This window comes from Tasmannia lanceolata, unplaced genomic scaffold (genome assembly GCF_043159265.1).
Source record: "Tasmannia lanceolata isolate RefF3 unplaced genomic scaffold, GAP_Taslan_0.1 ptg000016l, whole genome shotgun sequence".
Classification (NCBI taxonomy): domain Eukaryota; kingdom Viridiplantae; phylum Streptophyta; class Magnoliopsida; order Canellales; family Winteraceae; genus Tasmannia; species Tasmannia lanceolata.
In genome coordinates this window covers 19,547,175-19,568,026 of record NW_027518693.1, presented here as the reverse complement: position 1 = coordinate 19,568,026, position 20,852 = coordinate 19,547,175, and the positions used below count along the sequence as shown (strand labels likewise).

The 20,852-nt window shown below is 40.2% G+C and overlaps 1 protein-coding gene across 2 annotated transcripts in view; it reads right to left on the bottom strand.

Annotated features, from left to right (window-relative positions):
- LOC143848507 (ribulose-1,5 bisphosphate carboxylase/oxygenase large subunit N-methyltransferase, chloroplastic-like) overlaps positions 1-17,173 on the bottom strand; it is a 47,000-nt gene extending 29,827 nt beyond the window's left edge. The window contains exons 1-6 of one of the 2 annotated variants that reach the window (XM_077357461.1): positions 16,771-17,173; positions 6,480-6,589; positions 5,257-5,320; positions 4,173-4,283; positions 3,919-3,978; positions 963-1,070 (exon numbers count right to left, since the gene is read on the bottom strand). In XM_077357461.1, the coding sequence (XP_077213576.1) occupies positions 963-1,070; positions 3,919-3,978; positions 4,173-4,283; positions 5,257-5,320; positions 6,480-6,589; positions 16,771-16,881 (564 nt within the window). In that variant the 5' untranslated portion in view covers positions 16,882-17,173. The remainder of the gene's footprint in view (positions 1-962; positions 1,071-3,918; positions 3,979-4,172; positions 4,284-5,256; positions 5,321-6,479; positions 6,590-16,770) is intronic. The other variant, XM_077357460.1, reaches the window with a different exon arrangement.
- Between the last annotated feature and the right edge of the window lie 3,679 nt (positions 17,174-20,852).

The window sequence follows — 20,852 nt, the reverse complement described above, 5'->3', positions numbered from 1 at the left end:
CACATTCAGAGAGAGGAAGATAGATTAATAAGGTTAATTAGAAAAATACGAATATGTGAAACGTATCACCCAATGTCTTCAATAAATGTAAAATTAGTATACTTGACCCTAGTACCTCAATTATTTTTTCTTAATGAGCCTAGTACCTAGATTGTTCCTTGCACAAGCCCACCCTCTAACAAACCCATTAAGAACCACGTTCCCCTGAATCTCATAAAAATAAAGCCAACGGAGTCCAAAATATTATTTCAATGTAGAATAACAACCCTCTTAAAAATATAACTCACGACTAAATCGTCTAGTTATATTATGAGCACTACCTTCAAGTAAAGTTTGCTAATTTCATTAACAATCAAAATTAGGTGACTAAATTTACAAATTGACCTTCGTTAAGTTCAGATCTATAGTGATTTTCATAATATGCAGCTCCTCTATAGATCGGAGGGCTAGGATCATCCTATAGAAATGATTTTATGGGTACAACCTATTTACATTGTAGCCCAACAAATGGACGGTTTGGATCATCCTATGGAGTGGGCCGTACAGCACTTATTGAAAAATATCAGACTATACGGCCACACACCATTTAAAATCTCTTATAATGTATGTGTAAAGATCTAAGTGTTTATCACTATGCGATTACAATTGTAACGTTTTGATTTAGTCATGATAAAGAATGAGAACCATTCTTCTATTCATGAATAATTGTCTCTGTGCCAACAATTAAAGTACAAACAACTTCATAGAGGGCCTCAGCCATCTATCGATGTTTGATCAGTTCACCGATCTTAAACAGTGATTATCTTTATGCTACACTTTTAGATTCTTATAGAAGAGGATAACAGAAAGCATAGCACTAAACTGGAGTGCAAAGTGACAGTTAGACATATGCGAGTAAGTACAGAAAGAAAAGAACTAGATTAAGGAGTGGCATTTGGGCATGTGGAAAATGAAGCACATACTGGTCTGACTTTCAAAAATTCCTTCTCAATGTAAGCTCGATGGTTGATAGTATCCTGATATAAAGGGCTTTTTTGAACCATCTCTAGTTCTGCTTTACTCCAAAATATCTGTAATGATACAAACAAAAAAAACTATTTTGTCAAATATTTACAGAATACTTTCCTCCTTCAAGGATTGAATAGGACAATAATGATCTCAGTCAAATATGTTCATAGACGGAAGAAGAAATCCAGAAGTAAATCAGCAATAAAAATGAATTGAATAGAAAAAGGGAGAACAACAGTTACCCTAAGACATATTCTTATATACTAAGCAAGAAAGCTACTTCATCTAGGGGAGCAGTAGGAGTCCCCTTGTGAGAATTGCCAACAGTCAGAATCTGAGGGGCAATTACGTTATGGAAAAACGAAGAGAGATAGAGAAGGCACAAAGATGTGCCTACACACATTTCCATGTTTTTCATCAATCACATATAATCAACAATCTTCACAAATCTACCTCCTAGCAAAACTACCCAAGTTCCAAATATATAGGCACACACACACACACACACACACACACACACACACACACACATATATATATATATATATATGAGGAAACTGTTGGTGCGCTTAAGCTCACCAAGCTTATGGTGCGCTTAAGCGCCCAATCACATGGGGGCCCACTTTGTTAGGATGATCCAAAGCATTCATTTGAAAGGCCCTTACATAGATGGCGGGTGTACCAAAAATCAGCTCCATAGAATCATCCTAACCCATCCATTTGTGGAGGTCAAAATGGACAGACATTGTTTGTCCACAAATCTGCCCATTTTTGACCTCCACAAATGGATATGAGGAAACTGTTGGTGCGTTTAAGCTCACCAAGCTTATGGTGCGCTTAAGCGCCCAATCACATGGGTCCCACATTTTCTGTGGTGATCCAAACCATTCATTTGCAAGGCCCTATCGTAGATAGGGGGTGTACCAAAAATCAACTCCATAGGATCATCCTAACCCCTCCATTTGTGGAGGACAAAATGGGCAGATTTGTGGACGTTTAATGTCTGTCCATTTTGACCTCCACAAATGGATGGGTTAGGATGATTCTATGGAGCTGATTTTTGGAACACCCCCCATCTATGTAAGGGCCTTTCAAATGAATGCTTTGGATCATCCTAACAAAGTGGGCCCCCATGTGATTGGGCGCTTAAGCGCACCATAAGCTTGGTGAGCTTAAGCGCACCAACAGTTTCCTCTATGTGTATACACACACACACACACACACACACACACACACACACACACACACACATATGTATACATGTGTATATGTATATGTATATACATATGTATTGGGCCATGGGTACAAGGGTAAGGGTAACTAGTGTTGGGCCATGGGTACAAGGGTAAGGGTAGCGGGCCACAGGTAGTGATGCAGACATCCCCCACATAGGTCCAATCAAATGTTACAAAAATAACCAGAATAAGGTGTCTAAGTGAAATAAAACAAACATTCCTAAGCAAATAAACTAATCATAAGGCTAAATCAAAACAAATCTAGGCCAAAGCCTAGGGTTGTGGGCTTGTGATGTCACTACTAAGGCACAAATGGCTAAGTGTCACAATGGGTATTAAGATTAATTAGCTGTCATCCTGGTGGAGCAGAGGGACTAGGATAAGCTGCCAGTGGGTTTCCAGCTGGGGGATATCCTGCAGGTGGGTACCCTTGTGCGGGATATCCCTGAGGAGGGTACCCATGTTGAGGGTAGCCTTGTGGAGGATAGCCTTGTAGAGGATAGCCTTGCGGAGGATAGCCTTGTAGAGGATAGCCTTGTGGAGGATATATTATGTATACATATATATATATATATATATATATATACATACATAATATATATCTACATATATGTCTACATATATTATGTGTATATATATATATGTATACATATAATATACATATATAGGTATACATATTATATGTATAATATATGTATACCTATATATGTATATTATATGTATATATATATATATATATGTACATATATAGGTATACATATATATGTATATATATACATGTATATGTGTGTACATATATAGGTATACATACATATATATATATATATATATATATATATATATATATATTCCATCGTCAGATCATGGTCCTATAACCACTACACAGCATTTTCAGTGTACTTGTCTTGGCGTAATAGGTCAATATGCAATCCTGACATATATATATATATATATATATATATATATATATATATTCCATCGTCAGATCATGGTCCTATAACCACTACACAGCATTTTCAGTGTACTTGTCTTGGCGTAATAGGTCAATATGCAATCCTGACACACTCACCACGGAAAATAAGTGCTTTCAACAACTCTCTCATACCCATCATGCACATGGAGAGAATGAAGATTAAGATAATTAAACTTTCTTTCAAGGCAACATAAAAATGTTATAAAGTCTCAATATCTCCCACTTGGCCTAAAAGACCAATTTTACTCTCAACTTCATGACACATATCCATAGCATGTGTTTTAAATGCTTCCACTCCAATAGATTTAGTCAGGGGATCCACCAATATGAGACGAGTCAATACAAACTTGACTTAAATAATCCTCAGCACAGTTACTTTACAACGAATGTAGTGATTGCCCCCTTCCCCCCTCTGTATATGCTGTACAATCATATGGAACTACAAGTATGTACCGATAGATATTGTTGCTTGATTATAACAACATAATGTTACAACTTCCAATGGATTGGGAAAAGCTGGGGACAGATGAAATGCACAAGAACCCCCACATCTAGATGATGTGGACATCCCCCACATCTAGGTCCAAAATAATGTCCAAAATAGCTAATGTAATCAAATAACATGAAAACTAAGCAAGGTATCAACGATAATAAAAAGATCCAATGGTCAGATCACATCAACGCTAAAGTATAGATACGTACCGTGCTATGCAGTTCACCAATCTGGGGGAGACTACTGATATAGGGAGCCCATTCAGAATCCTGCACAAAAGAAAGCGAGGTGAAACTGATAAGCTCATCCTATTTCTCCATCATTCCCAGTTTGGTTTGATGGAATTATGTAGCCCAATGACCAACGATCCTTCAAAGATGTGAACAGAACATGGTTGTCTATGCTCTTAAGTATAGCCAAGTTACCCATGATAATCCAAAGACAACAGGTCAGTAAATAATACCTGACGCATTTTCTGTTCAGCTAAAAAAACTACGGCAAGCCGTGCAATGTTGCTAACATCGTCACCTAAAAAAGACCCAATTTTTGGAAGAATATTATCAGGAGAGATCTGCTGCAGAATCACAAGACAGTAGGAGTTAATGATAATTCTGGGATAAAACAGACAACTATAAGACTGTCACAAATATCTCCTATCATGTTTTTATCCCGACATTTTGATAAAACGACAAAATCCTGAAATAATCCCGATATTTTAAAAATGTAGCAATATTTTTCATTTTTATCATAAAAGATCATATAATATCATGATATTATCGCGATATTTTTATGGTATTTTTCTTTTATTTTTTTCTTAAATTATATATATATATATATATATATATATATATATATATATATATTTATATATATGAGAAAACGGTTCCTACACATATGTGTAGAGAGTTCTCTACACACTAGCTTAAAATACAGTGGGGGCCCACATTGTTTGGGTGATCCAAGCCATCCATTTTAAAGGCCCCCACATAGATAGGGTGCCTACAAAAAATCAAATCCATAGGATCATCCCAACCCTACGATTTGTGGAGGTAAAATGGATGTCTTTAAACCTTCACAAATTAGTTCATTTTTTGCCTCCAAAGTTCGAATGGTTAGGATGATCCTATGGATCTGATTTTTTGTGGACACCCTATCTATGAGAGGGCCTTAAAAATGAATGGTTTGGATCACCCAAATAATGTGGCCCCCACTGTATTTTAAGCTAGTGTGTAGATAACTTATCTACACGTGTGTAGGAACCGTTTTCTCTCTCTCTCTCTCTCTCTCTCTCTCTCTCTCTCTCTCTCTCTCTCTCTCTCTCTCTATATATATATATATATATATATATATATATATTTAAATAATTTTATTTTTATCGTTTTTTGCTATATAAATTCAACAAAAAAAAACAATAATATATCCCGACATTTTCCCTTGCACCGGTGGCGAAGAATCGTGAACAGGCCCATTACCGAGATTGATATTTGTGACATAAGCTATAAGATGCACCTCAAGACAAATTTATGAAGTGCAGTGGAATAACATACAACACTGTAAGGAACCTTCAATATGCAATCTCCAGCTTCTATGAACTTGGATGCAAACAATGACCTGCATCATGGAAGCAAGTTCTAAACTAATCCGTAGTTAGGGTTTGAAGCAGTTCAATACAAGCTACTCAGATATCAAATACAATTCATTCAATGTTTCAACCAAGAAATCTCATATGGACCGTGAAAAGGCCTGATGTGATAAGTATAATTTATCTGTTTATTAAAAATTAGACAAGCCATAGCAGGATGATCAACTTGAGTTATTGAATTTCGGGAATTTTGAGATCAGATATTAGTTGGCGATGCATTAGAATCATAGGTTTCATCCATGATAGGATGCTTCATTCATATTGTATGGATTTTTATATAATAATGAGTAATAATCATGTCAAGCCTAAAACAACAATTAAAGATTAGCCATCGCAACAAAACACAATTCACATTTGAAGGCATCAATTCCTTCTACTTCTGAATTGTTAAGGCCATCAGCAATCACATTTGCCTTGAAATGATATGATTAATCCTAAAAGAACAATAGATCCCCAAATGACATAAAGATATTCAATAATGATATGATTAATCCACTTGTTACCTTGGATAATATATATATATATATATATATATATATATATATATAGAGAGAGAGAGAGAGAGAGAATAGAGTTCCTAAGGTGTCACCTCATATAGCTTATGAGGTGACACCTTAGGAACTCTATTCTCATATATTTTTAAGCGCCACCTCATATAAGCTATATGAGGTGACACCTTAGGAACTCTATTCTCATATATATATACCTCAGAAACATTTTCCTAATATATATATATATATATATATATATATATATATATTATAAATGCAGGCCAAGTAAAATCTAGCTTACACAACTTCCCTAATAAGAAAGAAACATAAGGAAAAACTGTTTTTCCCATCAGTGAGAAATAGAATGTAGTCAACAAAAAACTACAATCAAAATAAACAGAAAACTCAAGAAATTTTCATCATGCAAGAATGGGATTGCAGGTTATACACTAAAATAATGCCAAGCACAACTTAATCAAGTATAGAACTCCAAAGCATACAAATAAGTGACTTGTTATGAATGTACACTTGCAGGAAATAAAAAAAGATTTCAACTCCTTATAACTGCTTCAAGTGTCAGAGCTAATGCATTCGCAAAAATAAATGACCTGAAGTGAAACCTGTGATATGACAAAACCTGCCATAAATGGAAACTCCAACAGAAAGTACTGAAGAAATTTCAAGGCCCGCCTTTTGCTGTAACCATGGCAAGAACTCCCCGCAGTCCTCAACTAAGCCAAGCGAATCCTAAGGTAATAACCTAAATGTTAAGTTAAATGGAATTTGATGTAATATTTCATAGTCATAGCATAATCTTCAGCAGTGGCATAGAAATCTGGCACTTATACATCACTAAAAGTTCAATAGCAATGCACACACAGTGATACAATCTGTTGAACAAAAGTAACCCATAACTGGATCGATATTATTATAAATAAATAATAGGAAAATGATATAGGCACAACCATGTTTTGATAATAAGTTGGAACTCACCTTGTCCTTGTCCTATATGCTTAGCCAGCTGTTACAATTCCCAGAAAGCTGTCAGCAGCCTTTGGAGCTTGTTCAAGCATATGAGAGAAGGTGAGTTCCAACTTATTATCAAAACGAAGTTGCGCCTAGATCATTTCCATAAAAAATTGCATCATAAGTTGGCATGTATGCACATGATCTGGAATGACCATAATTAAGCAGTTCAAGATTTAAGTAGTTCAAAAGCAGTAATCAAAAACTAAGATATGGCAATCATTAAATAAATGATACTTACATATACATGCTTCTTACATAGACATGATGATTTTATCCATGCATGTGGGCATGCCATTCAAAAAGAAAAATCCATACTCTGATCATGTTCATACATGTGTGAAGTTTTAATGAATTTTTCAGAGGAATAATTAGTAGTTACGAATTAAGAGTACTACCTTTTGGATCTTGGGTTTTGTCCTACTCTGATCATGTTTCAATCAACTCTATCGTCGTTTTATCCCTCTGGCATTGTTTTTTAGGATCTTTTGGTTTATTTGTGTGGTTTATAAAAACACTAGCAAGTTTTCTACTTTTGGAGCAATCCTACTAGATTTACTTGCATCATATAAAGAAATAGATCTCAAAATCATTCTATTGCATCCAGAATGAGCAGAACATTCCATGCCAATAAAGAACTACTGCAAAATAAAACCTAAAATATACCAAGCTTTTTTTTTCTTTTTGAAAATGCTGAAATATACCATGCTTTCTTTAGAATCTCATTTTCCAACTATTTTGACTAAAAAGGTTAGATGACTTTGAGGGCCTATTTGGTTAGAAAACCATCCACAATCTAATTGGGGGTGGGAGTAAGAGTAGGAAGTTGACCCCAATTAAAACTCATCTTTATGTGGGTTATGTGAATGCTACTTCAATGATGTGGATTCGAAGTGGATGCTAACTTGGTCTTTATGAATGGTAGATTTAGTAAAATGTGTATCTATTTGTCACTCTTGGTTTTTCCAATGTTTCCTTTTATCTAATTATATCTATTTTATATGTTAATTGTATCTTTACGAAAGCAGAACAAGAAAGCATGCAAAATGCCAAAATATTCTGCTCAAAAGAAAAAACAGAACACTCGTCAAAATGGAAGTGACAACTATGGATAGGAGTGGAATGTGAGCATGGCATTGAGCATACACTTTTACAAGTCTCTTATGTATAGCTTTCAAATGTTGAAAGGAACAGCCTTAAGCTTGTACAAATACCCAATGGTAGGTTCAGCCTTAAGCTTGTATAAATACTCCAAAAGCCCTTATTTTGGTCTATTGTGACATGTCATTATGTCAAAACATTGGAGTGTGCAAGGCTCCAACAAAGATATCCGAATAAGGATACTTCTATGAATCCGCCAAAACAAGGACGATCAAATTTAGAGGATCCTTCTACCCAATCCTTGCCGTATTGAATAGTCATATCCGTTTCTGGGTAACTTCTATGAGTTGTTATATAGTAAGTGCCTAAGGGAGAACTTGTATCCATGGCAAATACACACGGAAAAATATGGGGGTGCTCATGTTCGATGATCGAAAGCATTAAGTTGATGTGCCTTCTAAATGATCCTAACCTTAAATTTTTTAGAGTGAGCTTTGTGTATGTGAGCCAGAGTATTGCACAATTCGAACCATTGAGTTCTCATAAAAATTTAGTCATAAGAGCAGACATTTTTTGAATGAATCATGTCCACGCAGAGTGTTACATATCACGGAAAGCTTGCATGAACGATTTCCATGTTTGCAAGGCCAGCACTAATTCCTTTGTTGAGATTCGTAAGGGATTGGGTATGGACGAGAGTTATTGGGTTTAGATAGAGTTGAAGTGTAGTGGTTAAGGTAGGATACGTGCTACTAATTATTAGGGAAGGAAGGAATTACCTATTTTGTTGGGTGTGATTTATTGCTATTTGTTAGGAGGTTACCAATTTCTTTGGCATGCTAGTGTAGATAGGATAGCTGCGAGGTGTTGCTGTTTCGTAGGAGTTATTATAAATAATTAGAGTAGGTTTAATGGAGAAAATAGAAAAATTATTCCATAAATTGTGTTTTTGCACAAAATGAAGGACTGACCCTTCCCGCAAAGTGGGTCAAGAGGCTGATTAATTCCGTTAGGAACCAAATCAGAAGGTCCGCAACATTTGGTGGCAGAGCAAGGTTCGTAACATTTAGTATCAGAGCAAGGCATGGATAATCCAAGGATCGGGCGGTTGGAAGCTGATATGTGTTCTCTTGCTATGGGACAAGAGAGAATGATCAAGGAGATGCATGAGATGTTTTCTGCTATGAACACTCAGCTTGACGAGATGGCGGCTACACGTAAGGGCAAACATGAGGAAAGCTCCAACAACCAAAATAGTAATGGTGGAGAGAGAGCTTATGGCCCCCTCTAGGATGGGTGGTTCGTGTTCAATGAATTCATATCATCCCAAGCTCAAAGAAGAAAAGGAGAAAAGACCACAAAATAAAGACGTTTATCTACGTTGTCAATTTCGACAAGGCCGTCGCCGAAAAATCTGGCATTCCTCTCAACCCATCCAGCATCATCAAAAAGATCCTCGCCCAACACCATATGCATATTAACATCACAATCGTTCTAAAAAAACACAACGAAAGAGCTTTGATGAACAGCATGATGAGGTCGGTTTGAAAATGTAGTTGTCTCGACCATTGATGAAGACGTGCGGAATGGTGACTAATCACAAGATGAAGATAAGAGAAGAAGAAAGGGAGAGAGAGGAAAAAGAAAAAGGGAATAGAGAAGAATTCTATGATCGATTGATGAGCCAGCCCTCTACTATGGATTTTTGGTCCGCAACCCCGCCTTATAGAATGAGTAAGGAGAGGAAGCAGCCCCACTTCCACACTCAAGTCGGTGAATTTATCAAGAGTGATCTTGCACACCCCAACCATTCCGGTCTGTAGATTCATTAGGAGAACTTAAACACATGCAGGGGTACCTGTGGAGTAAGGAACTGATCTTTCTTTTGTCGTTGTTGTACAATATCCATTGCCTCGTCGCTTAGCTATCGCGTCTCAGCTTGGCTTTCTATGGTCAAGTTTTCACATGCGAAGGATACAAATACAACGAGATCCCTTATCTGAGGAAATAAAAGAAGCTCGACCATGAAAAAGAGTAGAAACCCTAGCAATAAAGATGACTCAAACACGTGCAATTTATTTTCAGTCGATACGCCCTGCAATTTGCACTTGAATTCCTTTTGTATGCAAATATCGATCGAAACTTGAACCCATGTATAGGTATGAAATTTGAGAAAGCACAACAATTGAAATGAACAGTCCATATTGGTATAAGATCTATTCCCATGTTCTGATATTTCCATTTTATGTTTGATTAATCTCCAATAGGACAAGGTTAATTTCAAGGGGGGTGGAATGTTACGTATTTGGGAAAGCTTGCATGAAAGATTTCATGTTTGCCAAGCCAGCACTAATTACTTTGTTGAGATTCTTAAGGGCGTGGGTATGGATGTGAGTTATTGGGTCTAGATAGATAGATTGATAGAGTTGAAGTGTGGTGGTTAAGGTAGGTTGCACGCTACTAATTATTAGGGAAGGAGTTACCTATTTTGTTGGGTGTGAGGTATTGCTATTTGTTAGGATGTCACCAATTTCTTTGGCATGCTAGTGTAGATAGGATAGGTACGAGTTGTTGCTATTTCTTAGGAGTTATTATAAATACTTGTAGCAGATTCAGTGGAGGAAATGAAGAAATTATTCCATGAAGAGGACTGAATCTACCCTCGAAGTGGGTCAAGAGGCTGATCCTCCCTCCGAGAAGATCAATTCCGTTACGAACCAAATCGGGTTCGTATCACCATTGCCTTATGATATACTCGCATATAGATCCAAACAAATAAAACAGATACATTCCAGTCCAAACTAATGCAAATGTGCGATCTGATAGGGAGAAAATACGGTAGGACCGTTAGAGCCCACCACGTGTCACCCTTATACCAAAGGAATCTAATTATGATCAAGAAAAGTATACAGACAAGTGTTGGGGGAAAAATAAATAAATTCCCCTTTTACTTTAGACACATGGCATACATGCTAATGCATGGCAAGCACTACGACAAGTGGCAAACATGCTAAAAACTTGGCATGCACAAGGACACATGGCTTATACACCAAAACATGGTGTAAGAACTCTGAGCCTATAAAAGGCACCCCCTTGCTCAATGGTAAAGGACACCCTTCTTCCCCCCATAAGCATGTTTATCTCTATTAGTCTTGCTTAGATATCTGTGATACCGATACCTGACTTGAGCGTCGGAGGGTGCCCCCGAGTCCCCACTCCGGGGCCCTTCTAACGTTGTTTTCTATGAGCACAGGCACCCATGAATAGGAGCTCTACCAACCTAAGATGCTAGTTTTGCAGATTGCGCACGCCCAACGCCCAGATCCGGATTTTGGCATCATCAGATTGGCGCCATCCGTGGGACCCGAAACGAAAAAAATTTGAGCACGACAATGGTTCCAAAGAAAACTGCGCTGGGGGGCAGGGATAAGACATCAAGATGATTTCTGGGCCGAACCATATTCGCTCGTATCTTGGCGAAGGCAACCACAAACCCATTCGGGCCTTGGCACTTTCAGTGGAGGGCGGTCGAGTCGCATCCTCGGTCAAAACACACAAAAAAAAGGGGAAGAGCTCAAAAGACCGGGAAATGTAGTTTCTCCAAGGAATTGCCGGATAACCTTGCCATCTTCATCATCTGCAAGCTTGACTCCATCGCCGGCACTCCTTGAATTAGGCCCTTTCCTTTTCTCTATCAGAAATCCTTTGCCGTGAGAAAATCAGGTTTTGCCTTCTATTTTTTATTTCCAATTTTAGTCCGTATAAAAAAAAAGATAGGAAAGGTACGATGCCATCACCGTTTCAGATCTTTTATTTAAAGTAAAATGGCAGAGCCTTGCCTTGTAAAAGAATCTTTCCTTTGGAAAGAAGATAAAGGGCCAAAAACTAACCTAAGGGAAATGGAAAGTAATATATACGCATAACTCCCTGTATATATTCTCTTCAACCCTGTGCGTATTGTAAGAACAAGGGATTGCTCCGTCAATATCTCTTGGTTTGTTAATCCTTGTTGAGTGGACTGGTCAATCCATTTCCTCCTGGATCGAGTAGGCTTAGTGAGTCCACTCAGCAAGGGTGTATCAGTTATTTCACCTCTAATAATTTATCCAGACTCCAAGTAAGCCGCAAATGATCAAAGACAAAACCAGTGAGACCTAACCCTGTTTTAACAAAAGCCCACACCCCATGATTTTGGTTGTTTCCACCCATCTCCTTAAATGTGCAACACAACTAATAGAAGCAAGTAGAAGAGTCTGTACGCGAGAAGGAGAGTTAGTGTTTAAAGAGCTTAAAACACCAGTGTTAGTTTTGGTAATGACACTCAAGCAAAGCAAAATGGATTTAAAAAGAAAAAAGAAAAACACTTATTTGGAAAACATGGTTTCTTATATTTGATTGTTGTTTTGACAACACCCCTTCACTTTGGTAATAAGAGCCATGTTGCAAACCCTCTTCAAAGTGTTTACAAGACCTCGATAAAGTTTGATAATTGCACCCCAACATGGAGTTGACGCCGTAAGTGTTGGCCCACATAAAAAATAAGAATTCTCTACAAGGACTTGTCATGAGAGATAAAGGAATATGTTATTGCATATGAAAAGGAGACTCGGAGACGTGGAGTGCAGGATCTATTTAGAAATTTGATAGAGTGTCGCTTCTTCTATCCTGGTCTTTTCCAATCCGACATCAAAGGAAGCTACTGCATAAGCGGACCACATCCATGGTATCCGGAGCCGTTATCCTCGAGTCATCTGATTGATCTCAGTTGTCGATTGAGGTCAGATATCCGACCAAAGGCTTACACAAGCTCCCCCAAGCAAAGGCCCCTCCCAGGCCAAGCTAGAAAACTCCGCCGAGCCTAAGCAGAGAAGCTCTTCCCAACTCCGGTCGAGCATAGTGTCACCTCCAAGGCCGACCATTGCCACAATAATTCATCCCGACCCTCAACCTCAGTCCTCGGACCGAGTCATCCTCGTACCTACGAATCTCCTTCCTCCTTCTGGACTTACAGGCCTATTTCAATCTGTGAACGTCAGCAAGGCAGGATCTTGTAGGATTCATTCATCCCCTTCACAAATTTCGCATCAGAAACACCATGAGGGTCGGAGTCCTCTACTTCAACAATGGCGGCACCGGTCTCCGGTTGAGAGACCTTGGTTTTTCCGGCAAGATCGGCACCAACGCCCTGTTAAATCTTTCGGGCCTCCATTAGGCTATCTTCGTCGTCAACAAAGTCGCCGGTAGGGCTGCACATGGTTCGGTCCGGTTCGGTTCGGTTTAAGGGAATTTCTTAAATCGAACCGATCCCATCGGTTTGGATTTTTTCCAAACCGTAACCGAACCGATTGGCAGTTGAACCGAACCAAACCGAACCGGTTTTGACCGGTTCGGTTTGGTTCGGTTCACGGTTTATCTGCATTTTACCTAGAAGTAATGGGCAGTCATAAATAGAAAAAGACATAATGGATTAATATTGGGTGAACCGTTTGATTTTGGGGATAATGGACAACTTTGGACTGTTTGATTTTGGGGATAATGGACGAACCGTTTGAAGTTTGAAGTTGAACGGCAAAAAATACTAAAAAGAGATATCTGAACCGGTTCGGTTCGGTTTTGCGGATTAATACTTTCTGAACCGTGAACCGAACCGATTGGATCGGTTTTGTGAAAATTGTAACCGCGACCGAACCGGTAGATATAAAAACCGAACCGAATGGCCCGGTTCGGTTCTGTTTATCGGTTTGAGCGGTTTTGTTGTGCAAACCTAGTCGCCGGACAGACTCCAGAATTCAATCGCCTGGGCCCTACTCCAAGCCAAAACCCTTCTTCCAAATCGTCAGGGACCTACTTTGACAGCCATCAGCTGCATCAGTATGGGGAAAATAGGTAATAATATTTAAAAGTAAAAAATAAAAAAGAGAAGAATTGCGGAGGCCAGGATTACCCATTTCACCTCCATCTTTTAGACTCGGCCTCTCTTCTTAGTCGAAGCTCCGCCACGGTCCAAGCTAAAAGCTCTTCCAGGGCCGAGCTAAAAGGCTCCTTTAAATTAAGATTTTGAAGGACTTTCATCATCTGGGATTCCCAAAGTTCCAGCCATGATATGTTCATGGCTAACTCTATAAGAAAACGATGGGTCCCCTGAAAGCTTAAAAAAACCTTGGAACAAGTTCCAAGACTCACCACTCAAAATAATAATTAATACTCAAATTCTTATGAGTTATTTGAATGACTTGAAAAATCCGGGCCATTTATTTAATGGGCGCTTATACAGAAATGCTACATACTAACCATCGGCGGTTGAAGTCATGGTAAACAACAAAGTATTTCTAGTCGCTGAGTAAATAATCACTATTGAGGTTTCTAAACCATGCGTAGAGCTGTGTCCTCCTCCAAATATCTTGGTTGCAGTTTTATCTTGTTGAAATTCTATGTTTGCTTTTGAAATGCCATTTGCACGATTAATATTTGTGTTGAAGTTCTTCCTCTAGGCCAAGCTTAAAAGTTCCTGCAAGGTCCTAGGCCGAGATCAAAAGCCCTCTCCGAGGCTAAGCATCACCAAAAAGACCCCTCCGAGGCACGACATCAACGGAACCCGGATCTCACCTTATGCGGTTGGAGATACCGAGGCACGACATCAACAGAACCCGGATCCCACCTTATACAGTCGGAGATACCAGGGAACAATATCAACGGAGCCCGGATCCCACCTTATGCGGTCGGAGAGACCGAGGCACGACATCAACGGAACCCGGATCCCACCTTATGCAGTTGGAGATACCGAGGCACGACATCAACAGAACCTAGATCCCACCTTGTACGATAGAAGACACCAGGGCACGACATCAACGGAGCTTGGATCCCACCTTATATGGTTGGAGATACCGAGGCACGACGTCAACGGAACCCGGATCCCACCTTATGCGATTGGAGATACCGAGGCACGGCATCAACGAAACCCGGATCCCACCTTATGCGGTCGGAGAAACCAAGGCACGACATCAACTGAACCCGGATCCCACCTTATATGGTTGGAGATATCGAGGCACGACACCAACGGAACCCGGATCCCACCTTATGCGGTCGGAGATACCGAGGCACGACATCAACTGAACCCGGATCCCACCTTATATGGTTGGAGATACCGAGGCACGACACCAACGGAACCCCAGTCCCTCGAAGCTGGAACATGGACAACCGCCAAAAGTTTTATCAGTAAAAAGGAAGGGACCGAAAGAAAACAGGGAGTGGGACAGAGGTAACATCTGGGTTGATCCCCCTGAGAATACCCTAAAACGCTCCCATGAAAAAATACTTGTCCTTTTTAAAAGGGCAGGCAGGGCCCATCAACTCCGAGCTGATCACTCGAGAGGAAGATGGCCATTCCACAAACAAGATACCCTGAAGTGACGCCCTGCGAGGGCGCAATAGAGGTATTCTTGCCGACGAAATTAGAAATCAACAACATTCCATCAATAAGAAACCTGCAAAAAGGCTCAACCACCCTATACAATGTCACATAAAATATACAGGAAGCAAGCGAGCCTTCCTTTCCAGGTCCTCACAACAACAAAAAAAAGGAGACAGGAAAAAGAAAGAGAGTTCGAAGAGTTATTACAAACCCAACACATGGGTCCGGCATTACCACTACAATTCCACCAGATGGAAAATACCAAGTACAGTGGAAAAAACTCGGAACCAAGCACAGGGGCCCGGCATTACCACTACAATTCCACCAGATGGAAAATACCAAGTACGGTAGGAAAGGCTCAGAACCCAGCACAAGGGTCCGGCAGGGCCACTACAATTCCACCAGATGGAAACTGCCAAGTACAGTGGGAAAAGGCTCGGAACCCATCAAAAGGGTCCGACCTTACTACTACCATTCCACTTAGATAGAAAAAGAGCCTGGTTGAGCAAAAAAGACTCGGACCTCAGGATAAGGGTCCAGCCGCACTACCACCATTCCACTTAGATGGAAAAAGAACCCGGTCGAGCAAAAAAGGCTCGGACCTCAGGACAAGGGTCCGGTCACCCTACGGTTATTCCACTTAGATGGAGAAAAGGCCCCTCGAGAAAGAGCCGTCGAATGTAGCAGCACACCCCTTTGCCTTTCCCAGATTCCCATTAATACCCTCGTCACTAAATTCTTTGACCAGACAAAGGAAATTACTCCCTTGATCCATTGGACCAAAAGAGTAGGGGTATTATGATATGGAGAAAATACGGTAGGACCGTTAGAGCCCGCCACGTGTCACCCTTATATCAAAGGAATCTAATTATGATCAAGAAAAGTATAAAGACAAACGGTGAGGGAAAAATACATAAATTCCCCCTTTACTTTAGACACATGGCATACATGCTAATGCATGGCAAGCAGTACGACAAGTAGAAAACATGCTAAAAACTTAGCATGCACAAGGACACATGGCTTATACACCAAAACATGGTGTAAGAACTCTGAGCCTATAAAAGGCACTCCTTGCTCAATGGTAAAGGACACTCGTCTTCCCTCCGTAAGCATGTTTATCTCTGTGATACCGATACCTGACGCTCGTGCGAGTCCTTACTCCAGGGCCCTTCTAACGTTGTTTTCTATGAGCGCAGGCACCCGTGAATAGGAGCTCTACCAACCTGAGCTGCTGGTTTTGCCGGTAGCGCTCGCCCGACACCGCCCGACACCCAGATCCGGATTTTGGCATCATCACGATCAAAGACAAGCAATGTTGAAAATTGAAAACAATAAGAAAATAGAAGCAGAAGAAGAATTAAAGTAGAAAATAGGTAGGGTTGAAGCTAACCTTTTTAGATAAGGAGACGGCATTTGCAGTAGGTTTAAAGGAAACGGGCGAAGATAGAAGAAAAAGGGGGCGGTGGAAATAAGCGTTTGAGATTCGAGTCGCGAACCACATCCCGCTTTTTCCTCGCTTTTCTCCTTCTCCTTCTTCTTCTTCTTCTTCTTCTTCTTCTTCTAGGGTTTCTGTCGTTTTCCCCTCGCTTTTCTTCTCTTCCTTCTAGGGTTTGTGTTGTTTTCCCCTTCTGTCTGATAACGAGTATGGCGACTATCTTCCTCTCTTTTTGTCCGAATTGGGGAATGCGCTCCTAGACCTGTTTCTCAGACGAGAGTCTGGAGACACACCTTTGAGCTGCGTTTGGATTCGTGGAATCCGAATCGCCAATATGTCTACTGATATAGGCCGATAAGTGCAATAACTCACCTTGTCTTTTCTTTGTTCATCGGTTTGTTAGAGCTTTTGGGAGATTGTAATCAACTTTTTGACAACTGGTTAATAAATAAAAGATAAACAGAGTTAGTTCAATTATCAAAACATGGTTATGCTGATATTAGTAGCCAATCAGAATAACACCACTAGTTGTGGGGAACATATTTCCTTGTCAGTCCCCCCTTCGCCCTTATCCAGCTTTTTTTTTTTTTTTTTTTTTTTTTTTTTTTTGGGGGGGGAGTATATCTAGGGGTGTCAATGGATCCACTTCGGTCGGATCCACCTATGTCACAGTCACGATCCATTCAAATTCCTTATCGGTCGGGTCGGAGTCGGATTGTTCTTCGGATCCTACTTTTCACGTCATGATCACGATCCATTTTAATTCAGACCGTCCATCGGAGTGTCATATTATGTCCCACTAAGCTAAGTAAACAATTAATTTCTTTAAAAAGAGATAGAATGGCAGTCCATTATTAGTGTGTATCTATGCATTTTCTTCGATTAAATTAAAAATTTATCTATGTTTAATCTATGCGTCTAATAATGCTTGTCAACAACAAAACTAATCAAAATTACATACACAAATATAATGTATAACTATTATCAAAGAATATGATTCATAAAGAACAAAACCCCTCTCTCTTTTCCTTCGTGAAAGTATGAAATGAAACAACTGAAATGAGTGAAATCGCATTCCCATCCGATTCATTAAGTAATAAGAGAGCTTTTGACCAAAATACCCTTCATATAACGGTTAGCATTAAAACAATTTGGAGGGTATTTTGTAGACCATTTCGGATCATGACTATCCAATGGGCATCTGTGGCGTGCCCATACACAATCCAAAATTTTTCGGATCCCAGATTTGATGATCCAAAATATGCCCATGGACCCTATTCATATGTTTAGATCCCATTCATTAACGTTCAGATTCGGACGATCCATTAGACCGTCTGGATCCATTGACACCCCTAAGTATATTAGCCTCTTTTTAACTTGGGAAAGCCACACCAGGGGGCCTTATTTACTTCGCGTGGGAAAGATTCAACAGCCCTAACTGCCACTTGGGTTACATTTGGTTGTCCCATGCAAAAAAAAGGGCAGATTTATCATTTCCGCTTTTTTTTAACCAAATGTCGGAATTAGGCGGACTCATAATGGGATCTTGATTCTAGTGCCTTATTCTATAATCATTTTCCCATTTCTCACATCGGAAAAGTTGATGGGTGTGGAAGGGCTTATAAAGATTTTGGCACCCTCACCTTAACAGCTAGCTTTTAAGGGTGAGTTCTACATGGGTCCCAACAAGTGGTATCTAAGCTGGGGGCGTGGTATCCCTGGTGTGCAAAAGCAAAGATCCCACATCGGAAAAGTTGATGGATGTTGATGGGCTTGTAAAGATTTGGGCACCCTCCCCTTAACGGCTAGCTTTTAAGGGTGAGTTTCACACGGGTCCCAACAAGTGGTACCAAAGCCGGGGCGTGGTAACCCCGATGTGCCTCCCAGTACGGAAAAAAATCCTTGGGAAGATCTCGATAACCCTTGTGTAGGCACGAGGACGGAATAAATCCCTCGGGATGGAAACCCACGTTACTTTCATGTGAAGGGGGAGATTGTTGAGGGTTCCACAAAAGCAAAGATTCCACATCGAAAAAGTTGATGGATGTGGAAGGGCTTATAAAGATTTGGGCAACCTCCCCTTAACAACTAGCTTTTAGGGATGAGCTCTACATGGACCCCAACAATTCCGGCAATCCAAATGCACCTTCATGCTTTTAGATTGAAAATGAGCGGTGTGCATTTATCTACTTGGTGCGAGTTACAACACTCACCTGATCACTTTTTGTTTTGTTTGAGAGGAAAGTTTCGAATGGGGGAACTGGATCGTTTTGTTTTGCTTGAGAGGAAAGTTTCAAATAGGGGAACCGGATGGAACCATGTATCCTCTGAGCATATCGCATTCCTATATTTTTCTATTTGACACGGACATCATGTGCAAGAATCCAAGGATTTTCCTCTCCCTTTTAGTTTTGAATTTTAGGCCATGTTTGACAACCATAACATTAGCATATCACTTGTTGACAGAATGGCTAGTGTACGTGGCAATCACTGTCACGCCCCAATCTCATTGTGTAAATACTATCCGATTTTGGATCTTCCACCCTCCCCGGTTTTGCTTTCCAGCTGTACTAACCGTGCCCGACCCACTCCGTTAGGCCCGCCCTTTGGAGATGAAATGCGTCTACACAGGGTGAGGGGGAATCCACATATACAACCCAGCAACTTTTCCTCCATTTTCGATGTGAGATCTCACAATCCGTCCCTTTGGGGCACAACATCCTCGTTAGCACACCGTACTAGAGGGATGTCCTGCTTTGATACCATTATGTCACAACCCGATCTCACTGTGTACGTATTGTCCGATTCCGGGTCTTTCACCCTCAGCATCACTAACCGTGCCCGACCTACTTCGCAGGGCCAACCCCTTGGAGAAGCTAAAAAATGCATCTACATAGGGAGAGGGTGAATCCACACATATATCCCATCAATTTTTCCTCCCTTTCCGATGTGGTATCTCACAATCACGACCAATGGATACTCCTCACGGTGATTAAACCAGCCCCTCTGTAGTCATAAATACACCTGAGGTGGCTATGCCAAGTAAAAAAGATAGCATTCCCTCAACCGTAACCAGACCCAACCTGAGTCTTGGGTTGAGGATGGTCAAACCTAACCCAACCCGCCTCTAAATCTCTAATCCCCAACCCAACCCATCTAACATGTTTTACCAAACCAGGCCGGGTTGAGTTAGGTTGGGTTCAGATTCACCCAGGGCCAGATAGAGAAAAATACAAGAAAAAAACATAACCTTAAGAAAATCACAAAAAATTAGAGGACGGACGTACGTTGGATTCAGGTCGTGTTGGGTTGCCAAGGCCTCAACCCTAACCCAACACAAAAATTAAATTGGGTTAGCTTTTATAAAACCCTAACCCAACCCGAGGAAATGCCAACCCAATTGGAGCCCAAATCAAGTTGAACCCTTCGGGTTCGAGTTGAATCCAACCCAAATTGCATCCCTAAATGACATGCATGTTTGGTTGTCAAAAAACAGTGAGAGAAAGTAAAATCTTTTCCAACTTCTCACCACTTCCTATGTTTGGTCGCACAAGGAAAGGCTTTCCATGGTGAAAGACATTCATCCTAAAGCAGCTTAAAACCCCTAATAGGAGTATAGGACCCCTCCTTTTTACGAAATAAATGCTAGGCACCACCTAAGCATTTGTAGCCCGTTGCTTTTATGTTGTTAGTATACCTTTTTACGATACATGTGGGTTGATCCTTGACCATTGATCCCTCCCCAATCTTAGCCCCACCCCACCAGCACATAATTGATTACATGTTATATGTACGTTGATTTTTGGTCATCGCTTTATGCAGGTTCCACTTGTTCGTAACACATTACCATGTACGGGCTCTGTTTGGTTATCTACCATCGCATCCTCCATCTCAGCCCCTCTACTAGATCGCTGATCAGTATAAATGTAGGATATATTATTAATTTTTACCACTAGACCCTCTGCATAAGCCCAAACAATACATAACTCACCAATATATTCGAGTCCCATTGGCTTTTGGTCATTAGGCCCTTCATC